Genomic DNA, 27,737 nt, shown 5'->3' on the forward strand with positions numbered 1-27,737 from the left:
AGGGAACGATGTGCTTGTCTAATTAATATGCCAAGTAATTTTCAATTTAGTGTCACGTCTCGGGTCACTGGGTAACAAGACTGTATGCTTCTCTCACTGCTACAGGCCTTGATGTGATGTGGCAGGGGAGGTGCTGTTCCCCCAGGGCTCAGCCACAGCCTCTAGATGTTTCCCACCCAGTACGCAAGCAAGCCCTGGTCCCCATGAGAGTGTCTTCTATCCGCACCACCCAGCTTCTCAGTCTGGGGTTCTTAACCACGTGCTGTTCCAATAGACATTGACTTCCTGCCTACTTTGCACTAATCCCCAACTTGGATAGAAACTTGGGGTGCTAAGAAACTGAGACATGCCTTGCTTGCCCCTACTGCCACTACAAATTTATCAGGCTCCTAGAGAGGATTCTCACTTGAACTAGTAATTACAAAACCAGGTGTGGTTAAGATTGTGCTGACATAGGAGGGTCACTGTGGGTTTAAACCAGCGTGAATCACATGGTGAGTTCCAAGCCAGCCTGGACTAAAGATCGAGACCCTGTCTCAAACACACATGGGCACACACACACACAATCTAGCAGTTAGAGAATCAGGTTGCAGAGAGGATCAAGAGCCTCAGAGAAAAACCCAGTCCACCCTCTGCTTCTGAATGCTTGAGGAATTTAATTAATCTCCCTGTGCCTCAGTTTCTCAGTTTCTTTCTCTGAAAACCATCTCTGCTCCTGTCTTATTGCCCCAATAGTCTGTCGTGTAGATTGCCTCATGTTCTAGGATCTCTCTTGATGTTTCCAGCTGAATTCTCTGGTCCCCTGTAAGCTACACTTGGGAATTACTTCCCAGCTCACTCAGAAAGAACTCAGTGATCAATTAGTAATGTCTGCCAGGGGTACAGGGACAGTGGGTAGGGTGATGAGTGGTACCAACATTCACGTCTTCTGACTCTTCTAAAGGATTTGACTAGAATATCTGGAATCTGTGAAGGCCAACTGGGGACAGGTCTCTAAAGAGGTAAGTTCCACTCGATGATTCTTCTCAGCATTTATTAAGAGCTGCTTTCTGAGGAGACAGTGGGGAGTGGGGAGGGAAATGGTCCCTATAGGTTACAAAGAGCTACCCCTCTCTCAAGGGAGGCATGCAATCATTTATCAAGCAAACACAGAATCATGTCCAGGTAAAAGTAATGCCGCATACTTTCTTTCTGCCCTACTCACTCTCTGGAGCTGAGGAGAGAGTCTACAGAGCTTGAAGAGTAAAAATGGAAGCAGAAAAGTGGGGTCCACAGAGAAAGTGTGTGGGCTTTGGAATCCCAGTGCCTGGGCTTTGCCACTTTCTAGTTGTTCGACCTTGGGCAAACTATTCAGTCTTCCTGGTCCTCGGTTTCCTTTGTTCTGAGGTTCAGCAATTCATCTAGCCCTCAGTATTAGAGAGCTGGTTTGCCTTAGTGTTCCAGGATTGCCGAGTGTGGAAGAGATCACATGAACCATTTTAGATGGTCTCTAGTTGGGGAGGCACAAAATACCCGTTGGCATGGATAGTGAAACCCATGGGTACTCCCTCTGCCCAGGGTCTGTCTCACTAGAAGGGGAGTGGACTTGGGCAATGCAAAAAAAAAATCAGAGAATGGTGAGAATGAACCAAGCGGGACCCAGGAATCAGGAAGAGGGAGGAGGCTATGGGAGAGGGGAACAGGTCCACTTTCAGGAGCAAGAAGGGAGAGGGCAGAGAGCCAAGGAGGGATTAGTGGGTTTGTCCTTGGGGGACAGGAACTGAGGGAGGAGAGAGGATAGAACAAGGGGAGGCTTGCCTGAGATTGTGAATTTGGTTCCTTGGTTGTCTGTCCTAAGAGGAAAAACATTCCTTTTTAAATTGCTTTTCTGAAGTGCACTCTGATTTAAGCAATGTGACTTGTCCTGCTGGGCCAAGTCTCCAGGGTCACTTTTCTAAGGTCCTAAAAGCCTTAATCTGCCTTCCTTTGGAGAGTAGCAATGGCCCAGAGGCATCAACTCTTCCCATATTCTGGCTCCTTGACAGCATACAATTGAAGTTTCCTGGCACAGGTCCTTAGCAGGGATTGCCAGTTCCTGGCTTTTGTCCCCTGGTGTCATCCCTCCCATAGTTATAGCTTCCTACAACCACCTGCTGTTTTGTCACCTCATGCACTTAGTGGGCTCTTAGGCAGGCCAGCTGCTGGGGTAAACCCTGGCATGAGAGGCCCTCCATCCCGTCCATCGCTGCTGGGGTAAACCCTGGCATGAGAGGCCCTCCATCGCTGCTGGAAGGTTGGAAGGTAAAGCACCTCCAATGTTGGAAAGCTGAGGTGTGACTCTATCCTATCACACAGTTCTCCGAGAACTGAGCCCCTGTGTGTCCTATCATGTCCATGACCAAGACAAGTGCCACTCCATGCTGTTCAACTCCCCCTGACCCACTCAACATTTGCTCTCTGGAGTCCCCTTCCAAGATGCCTGTTATCCTCTCATCTTAGCCTATTTCCTGCAGAGCCCAATTCAAGCCAGTCAGGCTCCCACATGTTCTATCCCACAGCAGGCTGGGATCTGGTCTGGAGAGAAAGCATAGGTTACTCCCTCAGAGGTCACAGAGTTCATTCATAGAGGGTGCCCCTCCTTCAGCCCCGAGATGGATCCCGTAGGTTCCCAGGCCATCAAACAGTAGCTCGACCAGCGGCCACACTCCCCAAAGGTTGGCATGATCCCCTGACCTGGAAACTCTTTTCAGACTGGACAAATAGGTCAATGGCAAATACTATATAGACACTCTTTCAGGGGATGGGGAGGGAGTGTGCAAGAAAAGGAGGGGTTCCTGGGGAAGTTTTTGTTGGCCTTATATGAACCCAACAGAGTTTGAGCCAAGGAGCACAAAGCCCAGAGCACAGTCCTCCTTGGTCCTGTCTATCCCTTGGGCTGGTTCTGTGGGGCTAGAGGGGTGGATCCTCACTGTTACAAAGGCCCGAGGGCTTCCAGGCCCTCCGCGTTGTGCAACCAGGTGGGAAAGCCGGCTCAGCCTGAGGCTGAAGCAGAGGAAATATCCCATGGTTGACTGTGCCAAGGCGTTGACTGATGAGCCCTCTGACTTGCGGGCAGGGTGGTGGCTTTCAGAGATAAACCAATCCCTGGGCTGCAGGTGAGGATCCCTATGAAGCATTGTTGGGGCAGTAAGAATCATTTTTCCAAGTAGGCAAGAGGGGAAGACAGGACTCTGCAAGCCAGTATGGGAAGCCCATAGCGTCTTCCTAGGAATACTGGGAGCCCGATTCCTCCCTGGCATTGTCTGCATTCTCCCTACATCTGGAAGAGCTCCAGGATTGGCCACCCCTCCACGACTGAGAGACGCGGCAGCATGAGCCGGTCAAGGCATGTGGGCAAGATCCGGAAACGTCTGGAAGATGTCAAGAACCAGTGGATCCGGCCAGCCAGAGCTGATTTTAGTGATAATGAGAGCGCCCGGCTGGCCACAGATGCCCTCTTGGATGGGGGTCCAGAGGCTTATTGGCGCGCTCTCAGCCAGGAAGGAGAGGTAGACTTCCTGTCCTCGGCAGAGGCCCAGTACATTCAGGATCAGGCCAAGGAGCCCCCCGGTGCCCCAGATCTTGCAGGAGGGACCGAGTCAGGACCCAGAGGACTGGACTCCTGCTCTTTACAATCAGGTACCTACTTCCCTGTGGCTTCGGAAGGCAGTGAACCTGCTCTGCTACACACCTGGACCTTGGCTGAGAAGCCCTACATGAAGGAAAAGTCCACCGCCACTGTCTACTTCCAGATGGACAAACACAACAACATCAGAGACTTGGTCCGCCGCTGCATCTCCCGGGCCAGCCAGGTACCCACGCAGAGCTGGCGTCTTGCTGGATGGAGCGGGGCTGGTTGAACAGGGCTAGGGGCAGTACTGCATCCTGTTCTCATAGGCTTGCCCTGGAGCACAGACCCCCTGATCCCTGTAACAACCTGGGTCCTAAGCCACTAACACCTATCCCTGGCACTCTAGGCTCTCCTGTGGGAAGAATAAACCCCTTCCAGTGCTCCCCAACCCCTTTCCTACTGCTTGCTACTCAACCCCGAGTCCCCTGCAGATTTGAGGCTCTGGCCTCTGGCTTCACAACTTTGTAGACTCTGCCTGGTCCCTCCACCACCCCTGCTTTTTTTTACTTGGATTCATGCTACCCTTTCTTTTGTGCTTCCAAATGAAGGGGTGTGGGGGACTTCATTGGGATATATCCTTGTCCCTTTGTCCTTCGACCTCTATTTAGATACAGCTGCCCACAGGTGACCCCGTAACCCCTGTATCAGGCAGCTCTATCTAAGCAGAAAACGAGGTAAGGAGGGATTCAGAGAAAGTCCCCCCTCTCCCGGGAGTGCCCATGCAAAGTCCTTCAGGACGTGGGCCCAGATGACAGGACTTCAGACATCCCATCGAGGCAGATGGGTCAGGAGTACACGGGTCTGCTGTGGTTGCCAGTGTCAACTGGGGGCTGGGTAGACAGGGTCACTCTCTGCTATCTCTTCTTTCCCTGGTGCACAGAGTTGAGCCTACCTACCCCTCCTTCCTGAAACTGCAGAGGGGCAAGGGAGAGAGTGAACGCCAAGGAGGAGAGAAATCTGTCATTCAGGGTTGGGGGTGTGGCTCTGTGGTAGAGGGTTTGTTTAGCATAGAAGAGTTCAATCCCCAGTATGGGGGGTGGGGGGGTCAATAAAGATCTCTCTCTCTCTCTCTCTCTCTCTCTCTCTCTCTCTCTCTCTCTCTTTCTCTCTCTGTGTGTGTGTGTCTGTCTGTCTGTCCATCTGTCTGTCTGTTTCATAAAGCACACATTAATGTTTGTGCTCACTCCTAGCTATCATGGTCCTGGGGTCATGACTGGATCCCCTCCCAGGGTCCCAACATTGTATGCCTTTTTTTTTATTGGATAGTTTACGTATTTACATTTCAAAGGTTATCCCCTTTCCCAATCCCCCTCCTCTCCCATTCTCCCTCCCCCTTCTTTTATGAGGATGCTCCTCCTTCCACCCACCCACTCCTACCTCAACACCCTGGCATTCCCCTACACTGGGGAAAAGAGCCTTCACAGGACCAAGGGCTTCTCCTCCATTTGATGCCAGACAATGCCGTTCTCTGCTACATATGTGACTGGAGCCATGGGTACCCTCCATGTGTACTCATTGGTTGGTGGTTTAGTCCCTGGGAGCTCTGGGGGGTCTGGTTGGTTGGTACTATTATTCTTCCTGTGGGGTTGCAAACCTCTTCAGCTCCTTCAGTCCTTTAACTCCTCCATTGGGGTCCCCATGCTCTGTCTGATGGTTAGCAGTAAGCATCCTCATCTGTATCTGTAAGGCTCCGGCAGAGCCTCTCAGGAGACATCCATATTGGGCTCAATTTTAAAGTTCTGGGGAAAGCCACCAAGGCTGGGGACCTGAAGGGTTGTAAAGAATCAGAGTTCTGAAAATTTAAATAGAAATAGAAAATTTAATAGAAATGGTGGCTCATTGGGTGGAGCCACTGTGTGGCAGGTCTGCTCGGGAACTATTTCATGACATGATGAAATCACGCCTTGACAGAAGGGCCCAGGCAGGCCGTCAGGAGGGCTAACCTGTGACACCTCAGGCAAGTGCCATGCCGAGCTGAGATTCCTTTTGGGGTACTGCTAAGTGTACTAGTGCTGCTCTCTTGAGGGTGGGGCCGGTGCCCTGGGAATCCTCAGCCAGAGCCCGGACTCCAGGACCAGTGCAACACCCTGGGAAGTAGCTAAGGTTAGCTGGGAAGCCCAGCTCCCTGTCTGGTCTCCCTTCTTCCTTCTCCCCCCTTGGCAGGGTATCCCCACCCAAGTCCTACTGAGGTTCTTTGTAGGACATAGCATGGTATGGATTTTAGGACACTGGAACATCAGAAGGTGTCACCTAAAAGTGTGGACTTCTGGTTCCATTTAGCAGGTAGGAAGACCTGGGTCCTTTGTAGCAAGTTATGGTGACCTCTTTGGCTAGGCCACCTCTGCCACAATCCCCTAAATCTCCCTGTTGGCCTGAGCCGACTGAAGCTTCATCCATTTTTATTGCCTACCAGATACCTACAGGCTGACTTTGCTATATCCTTCAGACACGCAAAGTTCGTATGAGAGCACATGCTGCCAATAACACACACACACACACACACACACACACACACACACACACACACACACACGAGAGAGAGAGAGAGAGAGAGAGAGAGACAGACAGACAGACAGACAGACAGACAGACAGACAGACAGACAGAGACAGAGAGACAAGCAGGCAGGCAGAGACATAGACAAAAAGGTTGTCCCCACAGAGATGATGGCAGAGATGGATCCAGTCACATCTGTCGTGGAGGTAGGTGATAAGAAGGGGGAAAGCTAGAGCTCCCCCATCTTCTATAAGGGCAGACCCTGAAAGGAAAGGGAGGCAGGCTCAGGAGCAGCTTGGCAAGTCCTCTCTAGAGTGTTCCCCACCCTAAGAAGCAGGATCCACCCTCCTTCCCTTCAAGCTGAATTCCCTCACTCCACCCAGCCCAGGATAGCAAAGCAAAATGGAGCTCCCCCTGCCTTGGGGAAGCCTCTGTCTGCTGCCTCCCTCTATAGGAGGGATTGGAATGTGCTGCTGTGTGGGTCAAGCTTCAGGTGGGGCAAAGCTCAGTACCTAGAAGACTGTGACTAAGGCTGGCTGCTGCCTCTCAGTTGACAGTCAGAGGCTGAGTAAGTATTTTCCAGGTAGAGAAGGAAAGGAGAATTCCAGGTCGAGAGAAGCCAAGTGCAAAGGTCAGGTTGGTCAGAGGAGGGCATGTATCCTGGAGGTGGGGAGATCCATTGGGACCCCAAGGCATCACAAGGTCAAGGATAGAGGCTGTAAGGCCAGCGACTGTGTGTGCCTTTACATTGGATGTAAGAGTAAGACTAGCATTTCCCCAACTGGGTCACAAGACCCTGAGGGTCCCGGAGACTTCCTAGTGATTCTGTGAGGCTCTGCTTTTTCTGAGCACTTATCTGCATGGGAAGAAGACATTCTCTTTGTTCCCCCTGATGTAGGATCTCATGTAGTTCCTGATCATCCTGCCTCTGCCTCTCAAGTGCTGGGATTACAGACATGCACCACCACACCCAGTTTAGGCACTGCCAGGAATTGAACATGGGGCTCCCTGCATACTAGGCGGTCTATCATTGGAACTACGTCTTAGTCCCCTAACCCTGGTTCAAAGATTGTTTTCTATGCTTCCATTCACAGTGTGATGCCTCGACTGATGTGGAAGATAAGAGAAACTGCTGTGCTCTGTGCAGGCAAACGTAGATTAGCAAAAATGTAAAGCGTCAGGTTTGGGGGCTGCTTAGAATGTGGGAGGTCCTGGGTTTTGTCCCCAGCACAGTACACAAACATACAACACATGAGGAACAAGGTCATGCTACCTACTACAGCTTTTGAAAATAGTTATTTCCTGGAACCTATTGTTTTATGGTATTTATTTTATAATGGGATTGATTACTAATAATTTAAAATAGCAAAAAGCCATTTTTTTTCAGATTTAGTTTCTCATCTCAGTAGGTATACTATCCATACACAAAAATTCTTGATGATCATTGATAATTGTTAAGAGTGCAACAGGATGCTGTGTGTGTGTGTGTGTGTGTGTGTGTGTGTGTGTGTGTGAAGTTTACTAGTCAAATTCAGGGCCAGTAGGGAAACAGAACTGAAATGTTTTTAATTCTAGAATATTCCTTCTTTACCCTTCTTCCCTTGGGTTGTCACTGTTGTACACAGACAGACAGACAGACAAAAAAGACAATCAAGAGTCCTTGTGGGTGTGGAGCAGAATGTTGAGGGCATGGGTTTCCTGGTTGGGGCGTAGGTAGCTCTGACCACATCCCCGTCCTGTGGGTGTGGAAATCTGTCTGCACCCCCAGCTTCACCCTGGGAAACTGGGGACTGATGTTGAGGAAGTCACGTGAGACAAACCTGGGCTGACAGTAGGTGTTCATTGAACCTTTGCTGTTGTTACTGTTTGGTGGCTTAGAACAACAGGAATGTATTCTCATGGGCTGGGGATTTAGCTCAGTGGTAGAGCGCTTACCTAGGAAGCGCAAGGCCCTGGGTTCGGTCCCCAGCTCCGAAAAAAAAAAAAAAAAAAAAAAAAAAAAAAAGGAATGTATTCTCAGACAGTTCTGGAAGCCAAAAAGATGGCATGGTGGTACTTGCTGGGCCTTACTGTCTCCAAACTCCAGGAAAGAATCCTTGTTGCCATCTCCCAGCCTCTGGAGGCTCAGGCCTCTTGGCTACCCAACTCTAATCTCTCTCTCTGTCTCTATATGGTCTCTCCCTCTTCTCCTTGCTTCTCCCCTCTGCTGTCTTTTGTTTTGGTGCAGGGTGTATGCATCCCAGGCTGTTCCAGAACCCATGATCTTCCTACCTCGGCTGAGATTCTGGTCTTGCACCATGGAAATCCACTTTCTCTGTTACCCCTTGTCATTGGATCCAGGGCCCACTGAGTAATCTGGGAAGAATTCACCTTCAGGTCTCTCACTTAATTCCATCTTCAAAGACTTTTTCCCAAATGAAGTCTCCTTTACAGTTTAGGCTATGACCATATATTTTTGGTGGGAGGAATTGCAGTCTCTACTCTTTAAGATTACCACACTACACTCTTTTTTTTTTCTTTTTTCTTTTTTTCAGAGCTGGGGACTGAACCCAGGGCCTTGTGCTTGCTAGGCAAGCGCTTTACCACTGAGCTAAATCCCCAACCCCCACACTACACTCTTTAAAATGACACCTCCCCACCCCAGCCACCACGAAGGGAGCTTAAGAAGAGTAACTCAAGGCAATTACTGGCCTTAGATTAACCCAGCTGGAAGCCCATCCCAACAAGAAGCAAATGAAATAGACCCAAATGTTGTGTACCAATCTCAGCAAGCATCTATAACCTATAAATCAAAATGTTTTATTTATTTATTTTTTTGTTCTTTTTTTTCGGAGCTGGGGATCGAACCCAGGGCCTTGCGCTTCCTAGGCAAGCGCTCTACCACTGAGCTAAATCCCCAACCCCAAAATGTTTTATTTTTATAAACCTGTCACCAATACTATCTCAGAGAAACAGCTCTGCTACTCTGGAAAGGGCATGGTGTCTTCTGTCTAGGCCTTGGAAGGGAAGTACTATCTCACAACAGAGAAAAAAGACCCTGGACATTTGAGTGTTTATAAATTTAGTTTACACACTTTCGGCTGTGTGACAACCAATCATAGTTCTAATGGAGTATGGGCCCTGATTGCTCAAGAGTAACTTCTCCATCGTCCCCTCCCTTGCACAGATATCCCCATCAGCAAAGTAGTCAACCTACACAGGGCCCAAGCACCTCCTTGGCCCACCCATGAGATGAGGTGTTCTCTTCCCTTGCTACCTCCCAGTTGTTAGCGCTTTCAAAACAAACAGAGCAAAAAGACATTGTCACAGGGCATACTGACACAGGCTTGTAATCCCAGCACTTGGAGGCTGAAGTGGAAAGACTGCAAGTCAATGCTTGCTTTGGCTGCACAGTGAGACTCAAAGCAAAATGAAACAAAGTGCCCACGCTCCCACAGCAAAATGAAACAAAGTGCCCATGCTCGCACATGGACTTATTATTCCTAAGACAATGAAACAATGTTGCTATATCTGTGCTGAGAGAAAAGAGTCTCAAAAGTTCTACAACCTCCCCCAAACTCCCCACCATCTGGTGGTGATCAGGTGTCCAAGCTTCTGAGCCTGTGAGGGACTTTTCACTGGCAAACAGCAACATCTAATGCTGAAGAAGAAACTCTACCGCCCCTCCTGTCATGACTACTATCTGTGGCGGTTACAAGGGAGATGACATTTGGGTTATTTTGCTTTTTTTTTCTTTTCTTTTTTAAAATGGTTTTATTATTGTTATTATTATTATTATTATTATTATTATTATTATTATTATTAATTTGAGTGCACATTAGCTGTCTTCAGACACACCAGAAGAGGGCATCGGATCCCATTACAGATGGTTGTGAGCTACCATGTGGTTGCTGGGAATTGAACTCAGGACCTCTGGAAGAGCAGTCAGTGCTCTTAACCACTGAGCCATGTCTCCAGCGCCCCCCACCCTTTTTTTCTTTTCATTTCACTTGTTACTAACACACATTTGTTGCATGCCACCAGGTCTTGCAATTTTAACACAATCATCATAATGATCTTTTAAAATGGCTTCCTGATAATGGAATTGTCAATATACCACAACTTAGGTATTCGGAAGGGGAATCAATAAATCCAAGCAAACTGAAAGAGATTTGTTGACATCCTTTGTGGGAAGGTCAGAAGTAGCTTGGCACAGGGGTGGAGCCCTGTAATCCCAGCACTCAGGGGGCTTCAGGTACAGCTGAACCCAGGCGTTCAGGTACGGCTGCTGAGGATCCACGCCCACCGCCTGGTCCTGCTTTCTCCAGGGTGGCTTAACCTTTGTGCATGCTTTCCACAAGGAGCAGCACACTGGATCTGTAGCTCATCAACTACTAACTAAACAACTAGGTGGAGTACCAATGGACAAACAAACATGTCTCCTTTTCTCAAGAGTTCCAACAAATGACCTGGAGCAGTCCTCATTAGAACAAGATGGATGCTGTAACCATCTCTGGACCAGTCTCTGAGGCCAGGGAGGGATGCAGTGCTCCCATTGCTCTGGCCTTGGTCTCCTGCTGAGGATCCATTCAAATCTAATTGGAGTGCTGTTGACAGAAAAAGAAGGCATGGAGATTGGGTGGGCCCGCACTCCTCCTCACGCCTCCTCTTTGTAGGGTACCTCAGCCAAGTGCTGAGGAGACTGCCGACACAGAGGCTGCTAGGACACCAAGACTCTGCCATCCTACTGGGGCAACTCGTTCATCTAATGTGAACATGGTTCTTCTACATGGTTGTTGTTGTGTATGAGGACTCCAGGGCCAGGGTGGGGAGGCATTAGGGGACAGTGTGATGGCTCAGCCACCAAACCTGAGAATTTGAGTTCAATCCCTGAGAGCCACAGAGTGGCAGGAGAGAACCAGCTCCACACATTGCCCTCTGACCTCTACATTCACACAAAGGCACAAGCTACCTGTCTCTGTGCTCTCTCTCTCTCTCTCTCTCTCTCTCTCTCTCTCTCTCTCTCTCTCTCTCTCTGTGTGTGTGTGTGTGTGTGTGTGTGTGTGTGTGTGTGAGAGAGAGAGAGAGAGAGAGAGAGAGAGAGAGAGAGAGAAACAAATAAAATTTAAAAGATTAAGAACACTCAAAAAACTAGTCTCGGGGTTGGGGATTTAGCTCAGTGGCAGAGCGCTTGCCTAGCAAGCACAAGGCCCTGGGTTCGGTCCCCAGCTCCGAAAAAAAGAAAAAGAAAAAGAAAAAACAAAAAAACTAGTCTCATGTGCCTTCTACCTCCAAATGCCCAGGGACACCATTCCGTTTTCTTTCTCTCCTCTGAGCCTGCTAAGCTGCCTGTTTGTTTTGCTTTTTTGCACTTCTCACTCCAACTCGCCACAGAGGCAAAGACATGCCTAGTCTGGTACAGTGGGGCCAAGACAGGAGCAGGCCCTCCCCTTTGTCTCTTCCTTCCCCTTCCTCTAACCCTGCCCTCTCAGACCCTCCTCTATCCTACCCAATCCCCTCCCTCCAGCTCAGCCATTTAGAAGTTTCAGCTGCAATCTGGTCGAGCTGCTCTGACTTCTTTGGTAACGGAGTCCTCTCTCCTGACCCAGGTCCTGGCCATCCTGATGGATGTGTTCACGGATGTGGAGATCTTTTGTGACATTCTAGAGGCAGCCAACAAGCGTGGGGTATTTGTCTGTGTGCTTCTGGATCAGGGAGGTGTGAAGCTCTTCCAGGAGATGTGTGACAAAATCCAGATCTCTGATATTCATCTCAAGGTAGGAGTTCGGTGACAGCTCTAAGGGTGTTCTGTATCCATCAGATAGGACAGTGGTAGCTATGCCCTAACTCAATATCTCAAAGAAGTCACCTCTTGCTCAAATTCCCATATAGGCCAACCAGCCCTCTTCCACCTTATGCTATGCTATACAGAGTCCATGGCTTATGAAACAGTAGTGATGAAGAAAGAGGGAGAGAGAATCCTGAAGGTTATTGTTAGACTCTGACCCGGAGGAGATTTCCACTATTTCCACCCATAATCCTTTGACCTTGATGAATGGATGTATAGGCCTCTGAAGTTTTAGAGTGCTGCCAATAAGCAGGCTACCTCTTCCTTTCCTTTGATCACTTTTGGGAACAAAGTTGATAGACCTGACGTCACAGAGCTACTCAATGGAGCAGTAACGTGTGCTTTGAGGGCAGGATGGTGGTGGTACCTGCTTTTTATCCCACCACTTGGGAGGCAGAGGCAAGCACATCTCTGTGACTTCAAGTCCAGCCTGGTCTACACAGTGAGGTCCAGGACGGCCAGAGCAAATACTGAGACCTCGTCTTTAAAAAACAAAAACAAAGCAAAAAGAGAGAAAGATGTGTTTTGAGCACCCTGACCCTAAGAAGTTGGTGCTCTTAGTTTTAACTGGATCCTCCCTGAACATGTGTACTCAAGCACACACATTTCCCTCTTCTGGTGGGAAGAAAAGAAGCACAGACATGGGAATTTAATTAGTCACACAAACTTGAGAGCATTGAGTTGAGGTCAAGAGTTTCATTCATGCTTGGGTCTAGCTGAACAGCTGATGTGTGACCCTGGGTTCCTCTGACATCTCCCCTCCAGCTCAGACCCATCATCAGCTTCCAAAAAAGCCATCCCTTCCACACTGATGGGAGGCAGATAGGTTCAGGAGTCCCTCCTGATGCCCCTGTCTACAGCCAGTCCCTCGAGGTCTGCCTAGAATTCTCTGGGTCTCTATTTCTCCACAAAGGGTCATTATAATAGACTGAGAGCATTGGAGCAGGCCTTGCCTTCATGGGCCACACCTACAGAGCAGTGGATGTATACTCTTGCCACCAAGATGTTAGGAGGGGCTTCTGGAAGAACCGGAGTATCCTTCCCAGAGCTGGGTGACCATGGACAGGCAGTACTAGGATCCTGGCCATATTCCACAGTCCTTGGCTATAAAACTAAAGTAAATCTCCACACATCCCTGATTTGTCATTTCTACTGTCTTCCATGGGAGCCATCTGAGGCATGGTCACCAGATGCTGCCAAGGAGACCAAGATATAAACAGAGTTGGTATTGGGGTTGTGAACACCTTTTCTCTAAATGGTCCAGAATCCATGGGGCCTTCACACCCCTATCTCCTCTTGTTATACTTGGCCAGCTCTCTGATCAGCTTACAGTAAAGAATTCCTGTCACTAAAGCTACCTACAGACTTGCTTCTCTGTAATGCAGACCCTTTGTGGCCCATGAGGCCTAGACAAGGGTCTTATTGGACCATCAAATCCTTGTCTTTCTTTTATTTGCTGCTTTATTTTTGTTGGAATTCTACTTTTTTCCCTCATTACCATCTATTGCCAGAGCAATGGAAAAAAACTTGAAAAACTAAGCCAACAAAAAATGTAAATGATACAAAATCTCTCCAAGCTTAGATAAAGTCTTGGTGAACATCCTTCCAATTTCCTATGCAAATTGTCTCTGTGTGTTTGGGCTGCTGTGGCAGACTGTCATAGACCAGGTGGCTTATAAACAACTGAGATTTCTCACAGTTCTGGAGACAGAGAGATCAAAGATAAAAATATCTGCAAAGTCAGTGTTTGGTGAGTTGCTCTGCCTTGTGTGTAAATGACGGTACTTCACATGGCATACAGAATGAGGGAGCTCTATTACATAGGGCCCCCTAGGGGCTGGGGATTTAGCTCAGTGGTAGAGCGCTTACCTAGGAAGTGCAAGGCCCTGGGTTCGGTCCCCAGCTCCGAAAAAAAAGAATCAAAAAACAAAAAAACAAAAAACAAAAAAACAAAAAACAAAAAAACATAGGGCCCCCTAATCCCTTTATGAGACCCCACCCTCATGAGCTGATTACCTCCCAAAGCCCAGCCTCCCAGAACCACTGCACTGGAGACTATGTCTCAACATAGAGTTGGGGGTACATGTTCAGTCGTAGCCCGCACGTTTATCAGTAAATGTGCAGTTAGTAAATGATGCCTTCACTTTGCCTCCCACAGAACATCTCCATCAGGAGTGTGGAGGGGGAGGTGTACTGTGCCAAGTCAGGCAGGAAATTTTCGGGCCAAATCCAAGAGAAGTTCATCATCTCAGACTGGAGGTTTGTCTTATCCGGATCATACAGGTGAGTACTGGTTTCATCTGATACTGAAATTGGACATAGACTTCATTTTTACTCTCCCAGGTCTCTTAGGGATAGTTATAAGACAGTAGGTTTGTTTTGTTGTGTGTGGGCATGACCCACTTTGCTTTTAACTTTTTTATTTTGTATATGTGAGTACACATGCATGTGTACAGTTGGAGGAATATGTTATGGAGGTCAGAGGCTGTTGTGTCTTCTTCCTGGCTCTCCGCCTTAGCTTTTGAGACAGGCTCTCTCGCTGAACCCAGTAGTCAGTCATGGTTGCAGTAGCTGGCCAGTGAGTTCCAGGGATCTTTCTGCCTCCACCCTCCCTGGGTTGGTTTACCCACACATGTGACCACGCCTGGCTTTTTCACAGGGGTGCAAGGGATGCTAAGTAAGTTCCTCATAGTAGGCTGCTTACTAACTGAGCCTTTCCCTTCCAAACTTTTATTGTTTTAATACAGCTGATTTACCAAAATGTATTCACACACAGTTTACCTACTTAATGCGCAGTTCCCTTGGCTTATTTACATCATTGTTTAATCGTCAACATAGTCAATTGTCAATTGTCACCATAAGAAACCCCATTCCTACTGGCGGCCACTCCCAGATCTACTTACCCAGAACCAGTTAAGAACTGGTTCACTGGGTAACCACAAATCTACTTCCTGTCTCAATGGGTTAGCCTCCTGTAGACTGTTTGTGTGAATAGAGCTATAGATGTGGTCTCCTGAGACTGGCTTCTTTCCCTGAGCGTAGTGTCTCAATGGCACGCGGTATGGGCATACCACATTTTGTTTATCCACTCTGCAGGGGATGCAGTGAATTTGGGTCGTTCCCACTTTTCCAACTTTGTGAGTAATTCAGGTGTACCGGTTTTTTTGTGGAGTTATTTTTAATTCTCTTGAGTGTGTTCCTAAAGATGCTGGGTATTAACTTGAGGTTTCTATCTGTGGTGAACTGATAGAGATCTGTGGTGAAGTAGCTGTCTCACGTGTGTTTCTCCAGTGTCTGAAGGCCCCAGTTTCTCTGATCTTGGACAATGCCTGTTATTGGTTGTCCCTCTGTTCCAGTCACCCTGGACATACACACTCTCTCTTTGTTGTTTGGTTTGAGTTTTCCTGTGGGCTGAGAATGTGGTCTGCCCCCTCTGTGCTTGTGGACCCTTTGCATGTCTTCTTTAGGGGTTCCATTAGTTTTAAAAACACGTCAAGACTTGGACACTAAATATCTGGCTATCCCTTTAATTCAATGATGCTGAAGAATCAGAGATTCCATTTTGCAGTCAGGGGGAGGCCACCGCTGAGGGGCCTGCTGAACCCTCACTCAGGGAAGGATAAGTGAGCAGAAAGGGAAATGGTGGAAGAATACGTAGAAAATGAGCTTTCTTTGGCTTGTTTACGCATGTTAGTACATCTTACTTTTCATGACATTGATATCACTAGTGTCTGCATAATGTCTCACTCTACTTGTGGAGCTATAACAAAAATACTGTCAAGTTGGGTAGTTTATTAATAAATCAATTTATGTCTCACAGTCTTGAAGGCTAGGAAGTCCAGAGTCAAACTGGTAACCAATATAGTGTCTGACAAGGGCTCTCAGACTATTGTCTTTTTATTAGTAGCCTTTGGTACCTAGCATCTAGGCAAAACCAAAAATGTCAGAAATAAATCTTTACTGAGGAGACTGTGGATTACCATCCCAAACATGTCTCCTATCTCATCTTCAGCCAGCAGATTATAGGGGAAAAAGAACAAAATCTATCATTCTAAATTAGTTCTTTGTCAGGTGGTCTAGCCCTCTGTCCGGGGGTCTGCCCCTCTGTCAGGTGGTCTGCCCCTCTGTTGGGTGGTCTAGCCCTCTGTTGGGTTGTCCAGCCCTCTGTCAGGTGGTCCAGTCCTCTGTCAGGTAGTCTAGCCCTCTGTTGGGTGGTCCAGCCCTCTGTCAGGTAGTCTAGCCCTCTGTTGGATGGTCCAGCCCTCTGTCAGGTGGTCCAGTCCTCTGTTGGGTGGTCCAGCCCTCTGTCAGATGGTCCAGTCCTCTGTTGGGTGGTCCAGCCCTCTGTCAGGTAGTCTAGCCCTCTGCCAGGTGGTCCAGCCCTCTGTACAGTGGCCTGCCCCTGTCAGGTACAGCGTACCTGAGGTTCTGTTTCTCCTCATTAGGATTTCTCTCTGTATAGTGGGAGGGAAGGCTCCCATTCATCAAGGCCACTGAGTTTTGCATTCAGCTTGGGCCTGATGTTTGATACATAGAAAGTTAGCTCAGAGTATCGGGATGTGGGTGCTAAGCCACATGTAGATCCCTTCCTACAGATTGAAGTACAAATGCATGTTTATAATTGAATTTTAAGAAAGAAATAAAAAGGAAAGGAAAGGAAAGGACATGACTGCTCCTAGGTATGGTGGAGAAGAAATTTTATTATAGATATGTGACATGACATAGGCAGTCAGGGACATCCGGCAGAGTCCTGAGTGGACATGTCCAGATTGAGTTGGGCTATGTGGGAAGGGGAGATCAGAGAACCAAGTGCCAAAAATAAAAGAAGGGTGGGTATCCAAAATGTCTGGATTATAGAGGGAAGAGCCTCTGGGGGAAGGGCAGCCCAGCCCCTGGGCTGGAGAGTTCAGGGAGAGCACAGGGAGTGACAGCCATACCCTGTAACAGGTAGGGAGTGAGGGATGCTGGGAAGACTTGAAGGACAGGTCCACTTTGATATGTTAAGTAGACACCTCAGCCCTTAGTCTCAGGTTTGAAACTCAACAACAATATATACTATAAAATGCCTCTAGCATTTTTCCTAGGAAAAGCTGTACTCACTCCCCTCAGTAAAAGCGATGCACGTTTGTCCCTTTTGTAAGAATTACTTTTCTTTTTCTTTATTTATTATATATAAGTACACTGTAGCTGTCTTCAGACACACCAGAAGAGGGCATCAGATCTCATTACAGATGGTTGTGAGACACCATGTGGTTGCTGGGAATTGAACTCAGGACCTGTGGAAGAGCAGTCAGTGCTCTTAACCACTAAGCCATCTCTCCAGCCCAAGAGTTACTTTTCTTTATTGTGTGTGTAACGCTTGACAAGGCAATTTCAGAGTGGGAAAGGATTTGTTTAGGCTCATGGACATGGGGAGGCTACAGTTCATCATGGTGGGGAAGGCATGGTGACTGGAGTTTCATGTAAGGCACCAGAAACTTACAGCATAGTCCTTTTTGTCTTGGTGGGTACATTCATCAACCCTTTTGATGCTAGGACCAAATAAGTTTAAAGTGAGCAAAGGTTTATTCCGGCTCATGGTACATACATCCCCCATGGTGGGGAAGGGACAGCTGCAGAGGCTTGAGGCACCTGCGTGCATAGTCAGGAGACGGGAAGTATGAGTGCTGGTACCCAGCTTGCTTTCTCCTTTATCTGTAATACAGGACCCAGCCCACAATTCTACCACCTACAGTTAAGGTGGATCTTCCCATCTCAATTAGCCTAACTTAGCTAATACCTCACAGGCTTGCACAGGCTTGTCTCCTATATGATTCTCGATTCTATCAATATTAATACAATATTAATCTCCACAGTGGATCTGGAAGAGGAGAGGATGGTCAGGTTAGATGCAGGTTGGGCTGTAATTCCTAATTAATGGCCTCCATCCCAGCAACCCACTTCCTAGCTTGGCCCCACTGTCTAAAGGTTCTACAACCTCCCAAACATGTGCCATGGTCTGGGAACCAAAGGTCAAACAGATAAGCCCCTGGAAGGCATTTCAGATTCAAACCATGACAGGCACTTAACCTCATTCATGAGGGGTCCACTCTCTAAAGCTCTACCCCAAAATAGCATCTCATTAAGGACAAGGATCGTTTAACTTGTGGATTTTGGAGAGACCAACACTGAGCTCTGACACAAACATCCTTTTCCCAGATCATTTGTATATTTTTACAGCAAAATATCAGAGGCGATATCACTGGCTTTATAGAGAGAAAAGTTTTCTTTAGGTTACAGTTTGGAAAGACCAGCCCCGCCTCTGGTGAAGTCACATTTGTGGTAGGACTGTGAATAGAAGCCAGTGCTCACACCGAAAAAAAAAAAAAAAATATATATATATATATATATATATATATATATATATATATATATCGTGGAAAGTTGGGGTCACACTGCTTTTTATTATTTAGCGTGTGTATATGGGTCTTTTGCTTGTATGCATGTCTGTGCACCATGGGGTGCCTGGTGCCCACAGAAGCCTGGGAGGACATCAGATCCCCTGAAGTGGAGTTTAAAGATGGTTGAGCCACTACGTGGTCCTCTGGAAAAGCAGCCGGTGCCGTCTCTCCAGCTGCTCACAGTGCCTTTTAAAATTGTTCCCAAAAAACCCACAGTTCCTAATTAAATCCAGCCCCCTAAAATTTGACCACTGCCCTATGCTCTCAGTCAAGGCCCTTAATGCATGGGCTTTGCCAGACACTACCCCTATCCAAACCACAGAGCCAGCGTCTTCAAACTGTTAGGTTTTGACAGTTGCTCTTGACACAAGAGCATGTCTGAAGGAGTCTGTGGCTCAGTGGCTCTCAACCTTCCTAATGGTATGGTCCTTTAATAACCACCACCTCGTGTTGGGGTGATTTAAATTTGTTACTACTACTTCATAGCTGTAATTTTACTGCTGTTATAGATCACGATGTGAATATCTGATATGCAGGATATCTGACATTCCAACCCAAAGGGGTCATGACCCACAGGGTGAGGACTTCTGTCCTAGTTAGCCCCTTTCCCCCATTCCTGTTATTATTATATTAAAATTCACACAACTTAAAATTAATCATTTTGAAATGTTCAATTCAGTGGCAGTTAGCACATTCACAACCCTGTACAACCATCACTGTTTAGTTATGAAACGTTTTCATCACCCCCAAAAAGAAATTCTTAAAAAGTCACTCTCAATCCCCCTCTCCCCTACCCTAAGGACCCCAGTCTGTCTTCTGATGAGTTTACTTATCATAAGCACTATATCCACGGAGTTATGCACGTGGTATTTTATGACTGGATCCTGTTACTTAACTTAGCGTTTTTGAGATTCATGCCAGCTATGATGTGCATCAGTAGTTTTATTCCTTTTACAGCTAAATAGTATTCCCCTGTATGGAGGTAACACAGATTGCTCAACCGTATATCCATTTACAGGGATTTTCCCAGTCCCCAACTTCTGACAATATAAGATCTGGGAGTCTCATTCTCCAGCATTTTCCTTTGCTTCTATGGAGAGAGAAGAGGCGATTACAGCCAACGGCTGGACGAGCTGACGGTTGCTCTAACCCGAGAGATTTGCCTGTTAGAACCCATCAGTGCTTTCCTTCCACAGGACCACGGAGTAGTTAACGTATTACAAGGACCGTGAAGAAAATGGCTTCCAAAGCCGCGTATTCCCCCAGGGGATCCCGTGCTGGATCAGAGACCAGGCTGAAGCTTGGGCACCAGCGAAGGCTCTCACTTTCCAGAAAGTTCCGATTACCTGTCTCTCGCTGCTGAATCACAGGGAAACCCCTGAACTAGACCACTCTGTGGGTAGAAAGAAAGGTTTATTGGGAAATCAAACTGTCAGGGCTATCTTTCATGGGCAGGGAGAACAACGAAAGGCAGTCAGAACCTTGCCTTTTTAAGGAGACCGGTTGCAGCTGACCAGGCAGGGGTGTGTGAGGGAGGGAACAGCCTGGGAGTTAGAGTCGCAGGAAGTGGGGTCGCAAGGCGGAAGAACCTGGGAACTCATGGGGACTTCGATCTGTTATGAGCTTGTCTGAGTTAATCTGGGGTGGGTGCTCATTGCTGGAGGTTGTAGGCTGTAGGAGACAAGGGACGTGATGGCTTTCCCTGACAAACAGAAACCAGCTTCTCAAGGTTCCTGGGGAACACTGAGTTTAGATTATATTCATCCCCTCGCAGTGAGTCCAGTCTAAGCGGAGGCCAGACTGTCAGGGCTTGCTACTGTCCGCAGAATGGTGTGGGGACCTTCTTTGGCTTCTCTGTGCTTCCTAAGTCTTGTTTTATCTCTTCTGTAAGACGCCAATACTGTTAACAAAAGAGGCAGAAAGAAACTAAAAACTTTCCTCTCACTAGCGAAAACTGTAAATGAATTCGCCTCCCTTTGTTAATTCTTGTCTCCCGGTTTTCTGTGACCACAAGGCGCAGATCTTAGATTCCAAACACTGTTAACAGTTTCTGGGGAGCTGGGCTGGAGTGTGAAGTCCAGGCTGGCCAGCCAAGTTTGCAGTTGGAGTACTGGGAAATTCCTAGCAGCTGGAGGGATCCCGACATTTTCTCTCTCTTGGTTCAGTGTTGGCTGCATATACATTTTATATATCTATATATATATATATATATATATATATATATATATATATAGAGAGAGAGAGAGAGAGAGAGACAGACAGACAGACAGACAGAGAGAGACAGAGAGAGACAGAGAGAGAGACAGAGAGACAGAGAGAGAAACAGAGAGACAGAGACAGAGAGAGAGACAGAGAGAGAGACACAGAGACACAGACACAGAGACACAGACACAGACGAAGACAGACAGAGAGATAAAGAGTCACAGAGACAGACAAGGAAGAGAAAGATGCGTCTCACTGATAAACTGGTTAGGGAAAAGACTCTTCTTTTATCAACTCATTCTTTCATCTGGAAAGGAAAATCTCTGGTTTGTGGTGCATAAACTCTCACCGTTCGTGCTTCCTGTGCAGTCGCCACTCATTTGTAAAGAGGTTTGAGAGAACCGAGGGTCATTTGGAGCCCTTATCATTCAGGACCCTCTTTCATTTCATTTGGAAATTGTGGAGTAAGGATTTCACACCTGGGCCTCTGTAAGCCATTTGGTTCTACATATGTTTTATCCGCTGTTGTGGCATAAAGATTGCATATTTGGAGCAGTGTGGAAGTCACCCTTGGATGGTCGGGTATTAATTTGAGCTATTTTCCACTTTGATTCTATAAACTCTGCTTGAGTAAGTGGCTGGGGAGGGATCTGGCAAGCGCTGACTGCTTCAGTTGCAGACACATATCCATTAGACAAAGGCTTGACCTGCCCTTTGAATTCCTAAGAGTCACTTAACGCCGGGGGACGTTTTCTTTTTACATTTCTTTTCTGAGCTCCATCATTGGCAAGCTGAATTTATGTAATTGCATGTGTTATTTTGTGTGTTGTTCTGATATGCCTTTCGCTGTAGTGGTGATTTAGTTAAGAAGGGTTAAAAGTTCTAGTGCCTTGGAAGCAGCTCTATTAGAAGGGAGAATCTGTTGGTGCTCTCTCTGACTGTTCTGGGTGACTCCAAATGACTAGGGCTACAAAGAGGTGTCAGGATGTCTGATCCCAGGGTACCCCTGGGGTGTCATAAGGAATCATGTCATGAGTGTCCTGGAAGGAAGGAACTTCAGTCTCTCATATCAGGGTAACAAGGGCTGGTCTACTACTCTAAACCCTTAAGTGTTAAGGATTTCAGAAGTCACACAAAGAGGGGTCTTCAGTGTATTAATGACACTCTAGGAAGGAGTCCCCACAAAGCAGCATAGTCCACTGACCCAAAATACTTCCCTACCAAGTGCTTCAGCCATCCTGAAACTCTAACCAAACAAGTCTAGAGACAGCAAAACTTAATGTAATGCTGTCATTGCTGGAAATACTAAGTGGCCTCCTCCTGCTGCCACACTTGCTTTTCTTTAGTCTTAAGCTTACTAAAGTTGCTATTCTTGGTGGATCTAATTTAAACATGTTTTTGCATCTATATGGAGTCACTCTTGCATAATTTTTAGACTGCAGTTAAATTAATTACATAAGCTATTCCCTCTGAGTGGCTGTCTATGGTTTCTCTCCATTTCTTCTGTCCTCTCTTCTAAACACCAGTTATTCAAGGCTAGAGTTGTCACAAGGAAGAGAGAGGGTCAAGGGACATTGTCCTTTGGAAATGTGCTGAGGTAATGAATGGAGATAGAAAGATGGATGATAGATGATAGATAGATAGATAGATTGATTGATTGATTGATAGATGATTGATAGAAGATAGATAGATAGATAGATAGATAGATAGATAGATAGATAGATAGACAGATAGACGTGCATAGACATATAGGTAGACAGATGCAGTATAGACAGACAGACAAAACGGACAAATGTTCTTGTGAAGCAGCTATGAGAATTGAAACCAAAGAACTGAGCAGAACTGGGCCGTGCCCTCCAGCATCAGAGGATACACAAGCTGTGGATCTTTAACTTCTCAGCTGTGGACCGTTTCACCATCTAATCTCCAATTTGGCTCTGTTTTCGCTTCTAAACTAGGTCAGCATAATCTTATGTCACATCTTCCCTCAAAAGAATAAGAACTTGAGCTTGTTAGCGCATGTTCCTGCCCAGAACACTCCTCTGTCGGCTTCCTCTTCCAGGCAAAATGAAACCGTGCTCCATTAGGTTGCCGGGCAGATCAAGTAAATGACAAGGGCAGATACTCAGCTGGCATGGGATAGAGACACAAAAACATCTCTTTAAGACGTTGGTATTAGGGCTGGTGTGATGGCTCAGCAGGTAAAGGCACGTCTAGCATAAGCCCAATGACCTCAGTTCCATTTCTGAAACCCACAGTGGAAGGAAAGAACGAACCCCTGAGGGTTGGTCTCTGGTCTCCACACATGTGCTGAGGCATGCGAGGATACACACTAACACACATCCCACAACTACCATCACCATGCCCTCCCCCACATTTTGTTTTTTTTTTTTTTATATGGCATTAATGCTAGAAATGGTGGCTGTAATCCAAGTATCCAGAGTGTTGAGGCAGGAGAATTGCTGTGAGTTCTGGGCAGTCTTGGCTACAGAGTGAAACCCCGTCTCAAAAACAAAAACGAATTGGCATTGTGTGGATTCTCATGTATTGTGCTAACTACAACTCCAGGCAGGGTTTGTCGAACAGGAAGTTCAGTTTCCCAGCCCAACACAGCTAGGTCTCCTATACAGGGTGCTCTGACCTCCCCAAGGATGGGTTGTAGTGAATAAGTAAAAACCGCCATTATGAGCACCTTAGTTTAATGACTTGAGCATCATTATCTCAGGAGCCGAGGCTCCTTTCTATATACATGATCCCTTCTGCGGGGCTTATGGGGGAAGTGCCAGGAAGTGTGGGCAGGTTCCCCAAGACAGTGTGCGCCTGTCAGCACTGGGCACGTGTCCGCTGGAACCACACCAAGAGCACTTTCTTAGGGGCAGTCTGGGGAAGGAACCTGTTTGGGCCGGAGAGAAGAGGGCGGGGTGAGAAGCATGGCAAACGTGGGGTCAGAGGCAGTCTACGTGAACCAGGCATGTTGCTCTCTACACTGGTTGGGGTCGCAAGCATGGGGAGGGTGTGCAGAGTCAGAGTCCAGGGGAGGTTATTTTGGTTTGGGGTACTGAGGACTGAACCCAGGGTGTCATGCATACTAGGCAAATGCTACCACTGAGCTGCAGCTTCTCTTTTTGACTTTTTGTCTTGATACACAATCGAAATTGCCCAGTCTGGCCTTGAACAATCTACCCTCCTTCCTCAGCCTCCCAAGGAGCTGGGATTTTATAGGCCTGTGACGACATAAGTAAGATTTTTAACAAACACTGAAAAACTCGAAAACACCTTTGTTTAGCTTTGGAATTTTGGGGTTTTCTCCTCGAGGTGAACATTTATGGTTTATAACCCAGCAGTTCTGCTCCTGGGCATATATCCAAGAGACTTTGGTTCACGTGTATGTGGCAGGCACACAGGAGAATGTTAAAGTAGTTCTGCTGGTGACCGGAACAAGCCAGCACTCCCTCATCAGTGACATGACCAGTGGAATATTATATAGTCAAGAAAAAGTACAAAAGAAGTAACAATGAAGCCTGGCAGTGGTGCCATACATTTTAATCCCAGCATTTGGGAGGCAGAGGTAGGTGGATCTCTGAGTTCAAGGTCACCCTGGTCTACAGCCAGGGCTACAAAGAGAAACCTATCTCAAAAACCAACCAACCAAACAAACAAACCAATAATGTGGACACATCGTAGCAATGTAAAATTCAAAGAAAAATCTAAAAGATTCCATATATGTTTTTAACAAACTAAAATTAAAATATTTACTTAAATAGAAGAGTAAAGTACTTTCTAACCATAAAGTGGGAAGGCAGGGATTGGTGGTATGGTTTGAATCTAAAATGTTCCCCCACGGCTTGTGTTTCCGGACTGATTCCCCACCGTAGGAGGGCTGAGGAGCCTGGGGGGTGGGGCCCGGATGAGGTGTGCCTTTCGCAGGTCTCTCCCCTCCGTCCTTCAGCATCAACAGCTCCACCACTTGTTCCAGCTGCCTCGAATACTGCCGTGCCTTCCCCATGACAGGCTAAAATCTTGTTTGTCTCCAATGGACGTTTTGGTCCTAGCAATGAAGGAGTATCTAACACACATGCTGTAGTCACAGAACACATTACACTGACTTTTCCTAATTCAGGACCCTAGGACGAGGCTAGGCTGGTGAGATGGCTCAGTGGGTAAAGGTACTTGTGCAAGCCTAATGCATCAAGTTCTATCCCCAAACCAACCAGGAAGGAGAGAACCTACTCCTGAAGTCAGTCCTCTGACCTCTACATAGGCACCGTGGCAGGCCTCTGCCCATGCACATAAATGGATCATGCACACGTGAACAATAACGATTCACAAACAAGATTTTTAAGGAGGCTGGCTTTAATTTCAGGCCATGCTCATAACATTATGTAAGCCAGAAAAACAAGTAGATCCATGCATTAAATAGGTCATGGAGAGAGAGACCAGGAAGGAGAGTGGGTAGCTACTAGACAAAGATTATGAAGCCTGCCTTCAGGGCCCAATCCCAGCAAACAGGAGTCATCACTTCTTCCCCTGGGTTTAGTGAGGGAAGTATGAGCAAAGTCGAGTGATACACAGATGCACTGTGTGTGTGTGTGTGTGTGTGTGTGTGTGTGTGTGTGTGTGTACACATGCTCTCATACATACACGCTCAAGAGCATGTGCACAGGAGATGAAGGATCATGAATGGCCCAAGACAATGAACAGTTCTTAACCTGTGGGTCATGACCCCTTTGGAAGTCAAATGACCCTTTCACAGGGGTCACCTAAGACCATTGGAAAACAGTTATTTACATTAAACAGTAGCAAAATTACAGTATGAGATAGCAATTAAAATAATTTAAGGGTTGGAGGTCACCACAACATGAAGAACTGTATTAAAGGGTTCCAGCATGAGGATGGTTGAGAACCACTGGCCTCAGAAATTCCTAGGGTGTTATTGTCCTTGTTTTGTGGAACATGCTATACACCTATGTGTCTCGAACGTGTCTGATTCCAAACAACACTGCAAGATTGGTTTCTCAGTCTAAGCCAAGCCTGTTCGCTTCCTTCCTTGCCTCCTGGCTGGTCCTGAGCTCAGCCTCAGAAGCTCGCTTCTCCTGCCTGTGGGTGCTCTTGGGTGGGAGGAGAGATTTAAACAAAGCACCCCAATTGTTCCACAGATTATCCCAGCCTGTGTGGGCCTGTCCTGACTCACAGTGTAGGGAACCGCACCCGGGGTCTGGGGCCAGGACTGAACTACAAAGCAGGCAGGCAGGCAGAGAGGGCTGGAAGCTGGAGGCCTCTCTCATCAGCTCTGGCATTGCCCACACTTTGGGGACGCTGGCTTTTTCTGGCCATCCCCCTGCACTGCTCTACCCTAGGGATGGCCCATTTGTGTAAGTAGCCCAGGATCCCTAGCTCCTCTTGCCCCCAGCTTCTGAGGGGTGTTTTCCATCCAAGAAAATAGTTGGTAAAGTAAGAGAATCACAACAACAAGGCATAAATGCCTTAAGTATATTGTTTTCTCTTAACATCTTAAATTGGATGTCAGGACCTGTCCTTGAAGGCATTCAGCGTTTGAGGGGCTTTCTTTCATAAATTGGAGCTATAGGTACTCAGGTCCCCTTGGGCTCGCTCACCCTGTACCCCATTTTGCATAGCTCAACAAGTAAAATGGGCTAAGTCCTCCTTCAAGAGCACTATTTACTCATTCATTCACTCATTTTTATTATTTACTTATTTTGTGGGATCTTATTGTATAGCCCAGGCTGGTTTGGAAGACATCGTGATCCTCCTGCCTCAACTTCCAGAGCACTGAGATAAAAGGCCAGTGCCACTGCTCTGAGCCTGAAGGACAGTTTAGATTTTCACAGAAACACAGCAGGACCACCCAACCTCAGCCACCTTTCTGCCTGTTTGGGGAGGTGTTCTCAGTAACTATTGGCAGGAGGCAGGTACCCCGTCTTATAGGTGGGGACACTGAAGACCCCTCGCTCCAACACGGGCTCCCATCAGGTGACTCCTCTGAGGAGAGCAGAGGCAGAAAGGACTCAGTCCACACTTAGCCATTTTCTGACCCTTGAGGTGTGTGTGTGTCTTTGTCTGTCTGCCTATTTGTCTGTGTGTCCTTCTGTCTGCCTTCCTGTGTCTCTCTGTGTGTATGTGTGTGTATCCGTCTATCTGCCTATGTGTCCGTGTGAGTGTTTGTGAGTGTGTCTGCCTATGTGTATGCATGCACAAAGTGGATGGGCGGGTGCATTGTCAGAGTGAGGAACCTCGAAGCCTAAGATTTACTCTGTCCACTGAAAGGCTCCTCTGCAAGTATGTCCTGGTCGCAGTGCTGCCATTTACAAAGGGGAGCCAAAGCTTTGCAGGGTTAATGAAACCAGTTATCAGGGCTTCTGCCGGGATGAAATGTCCCTGCTTGTGCAGAGGAACAGTAGCCCTGGTGAGCGGCTCTGAGGGTCGTGCAAAGGCTGATCCTGTGGTCCTTCCCTGTCTCCTCTCCCCCTCCAGCTTCTCTTGGCTCTGTGGACACGTGCACAGGAACATCCTCTCCAAGTTCACGGGCCAGGCGGTGGAGCTGTTTGATGAGGAATTTCGACGCCTCTACGCCTCCTCCAAGCCCCTGATGGGTCTGAAGTCCCCGAGGCTGGTCGCCCCACTCCAATCCAGCAAGGGCCCAGAAGCCCCCAATGGCCGCCTCAGTGGCAGCAGTGACTCTGCCAGTGACCGCACCTCCTCCAACCCCTTCAGCAGCCTGTCGACTGGCAGCAACACCCACAACCGGAGTCTATCCACGTCTTCAGGGCCGGGCAGTCCCCTGGCCCCCATCCCACCCGTGGTTCCAAGGCTGCAGCCCTATCACAGTACCCGGAGAGCCGTGGCCCCACAGGATCTCTTGGTCCCCATGAGACCCCATAAGGGAGCACCAGCTCCCTACAGCAGCCTCATGGCCTACAGGCCCACCCGGCTGCAGCTGCAGGAGCTCGGCCTGGTGCCCAGGGTGACTCAACCCTGGAGGCCTTTTCTACAGGCCTTACCTCATTTTTGAAGGGGCCTTTCTCCTCACTGAGCACTGCTGAATTTTCTGGCTCAGAGGCCATACCTTAAGGACCAATATGATCGAGCCTGATTCCCTGTGAGCTA

General features: G+C 47.6%; 1 protein-coding gene across 1 annotated transcript; it reads left to right on the top strand.

Moving 5' to 3' along the window:
- Positions 1-3,188: 3,188 nt before the first annotated feature.
- Fam83a (family with sequence similarity 83, member A) lies at positions 3,189-27,642 on the top strand. Its single transcript, NM_001130576.1, has 4 exons — positions 3,189-3,830; positions 11,732-11,899; positions 14,129-14,253; positions 27,105-27,642. Exons 1-4 carry the CDS (start codon positions 3,351-3,353, stop codon positions 27,640-27,642), a joined length of 1,311 nt encoding a protein of 436 aa, NP_001124048.1. The 5' UTR covers positions 3,189-3,350.
- Positions 27,643-27,737: the final 95 nt, after the last annotated feature.

The sequence above is a fragment of the Rattus norvegicus genome, chromosome 7, assembly GCF_036323735.1.
Source record: "Rattus norvegicus strain BN/NHsdMcwi chromosome 7, GRCr8, whole genome shotgun sequence".
Taxonomy (NCBI): Eukaryota; Metazoa; Chordata; class Mammalia; order Rodentia; family Muridae; genus Rattus; species Rattus norvegicus.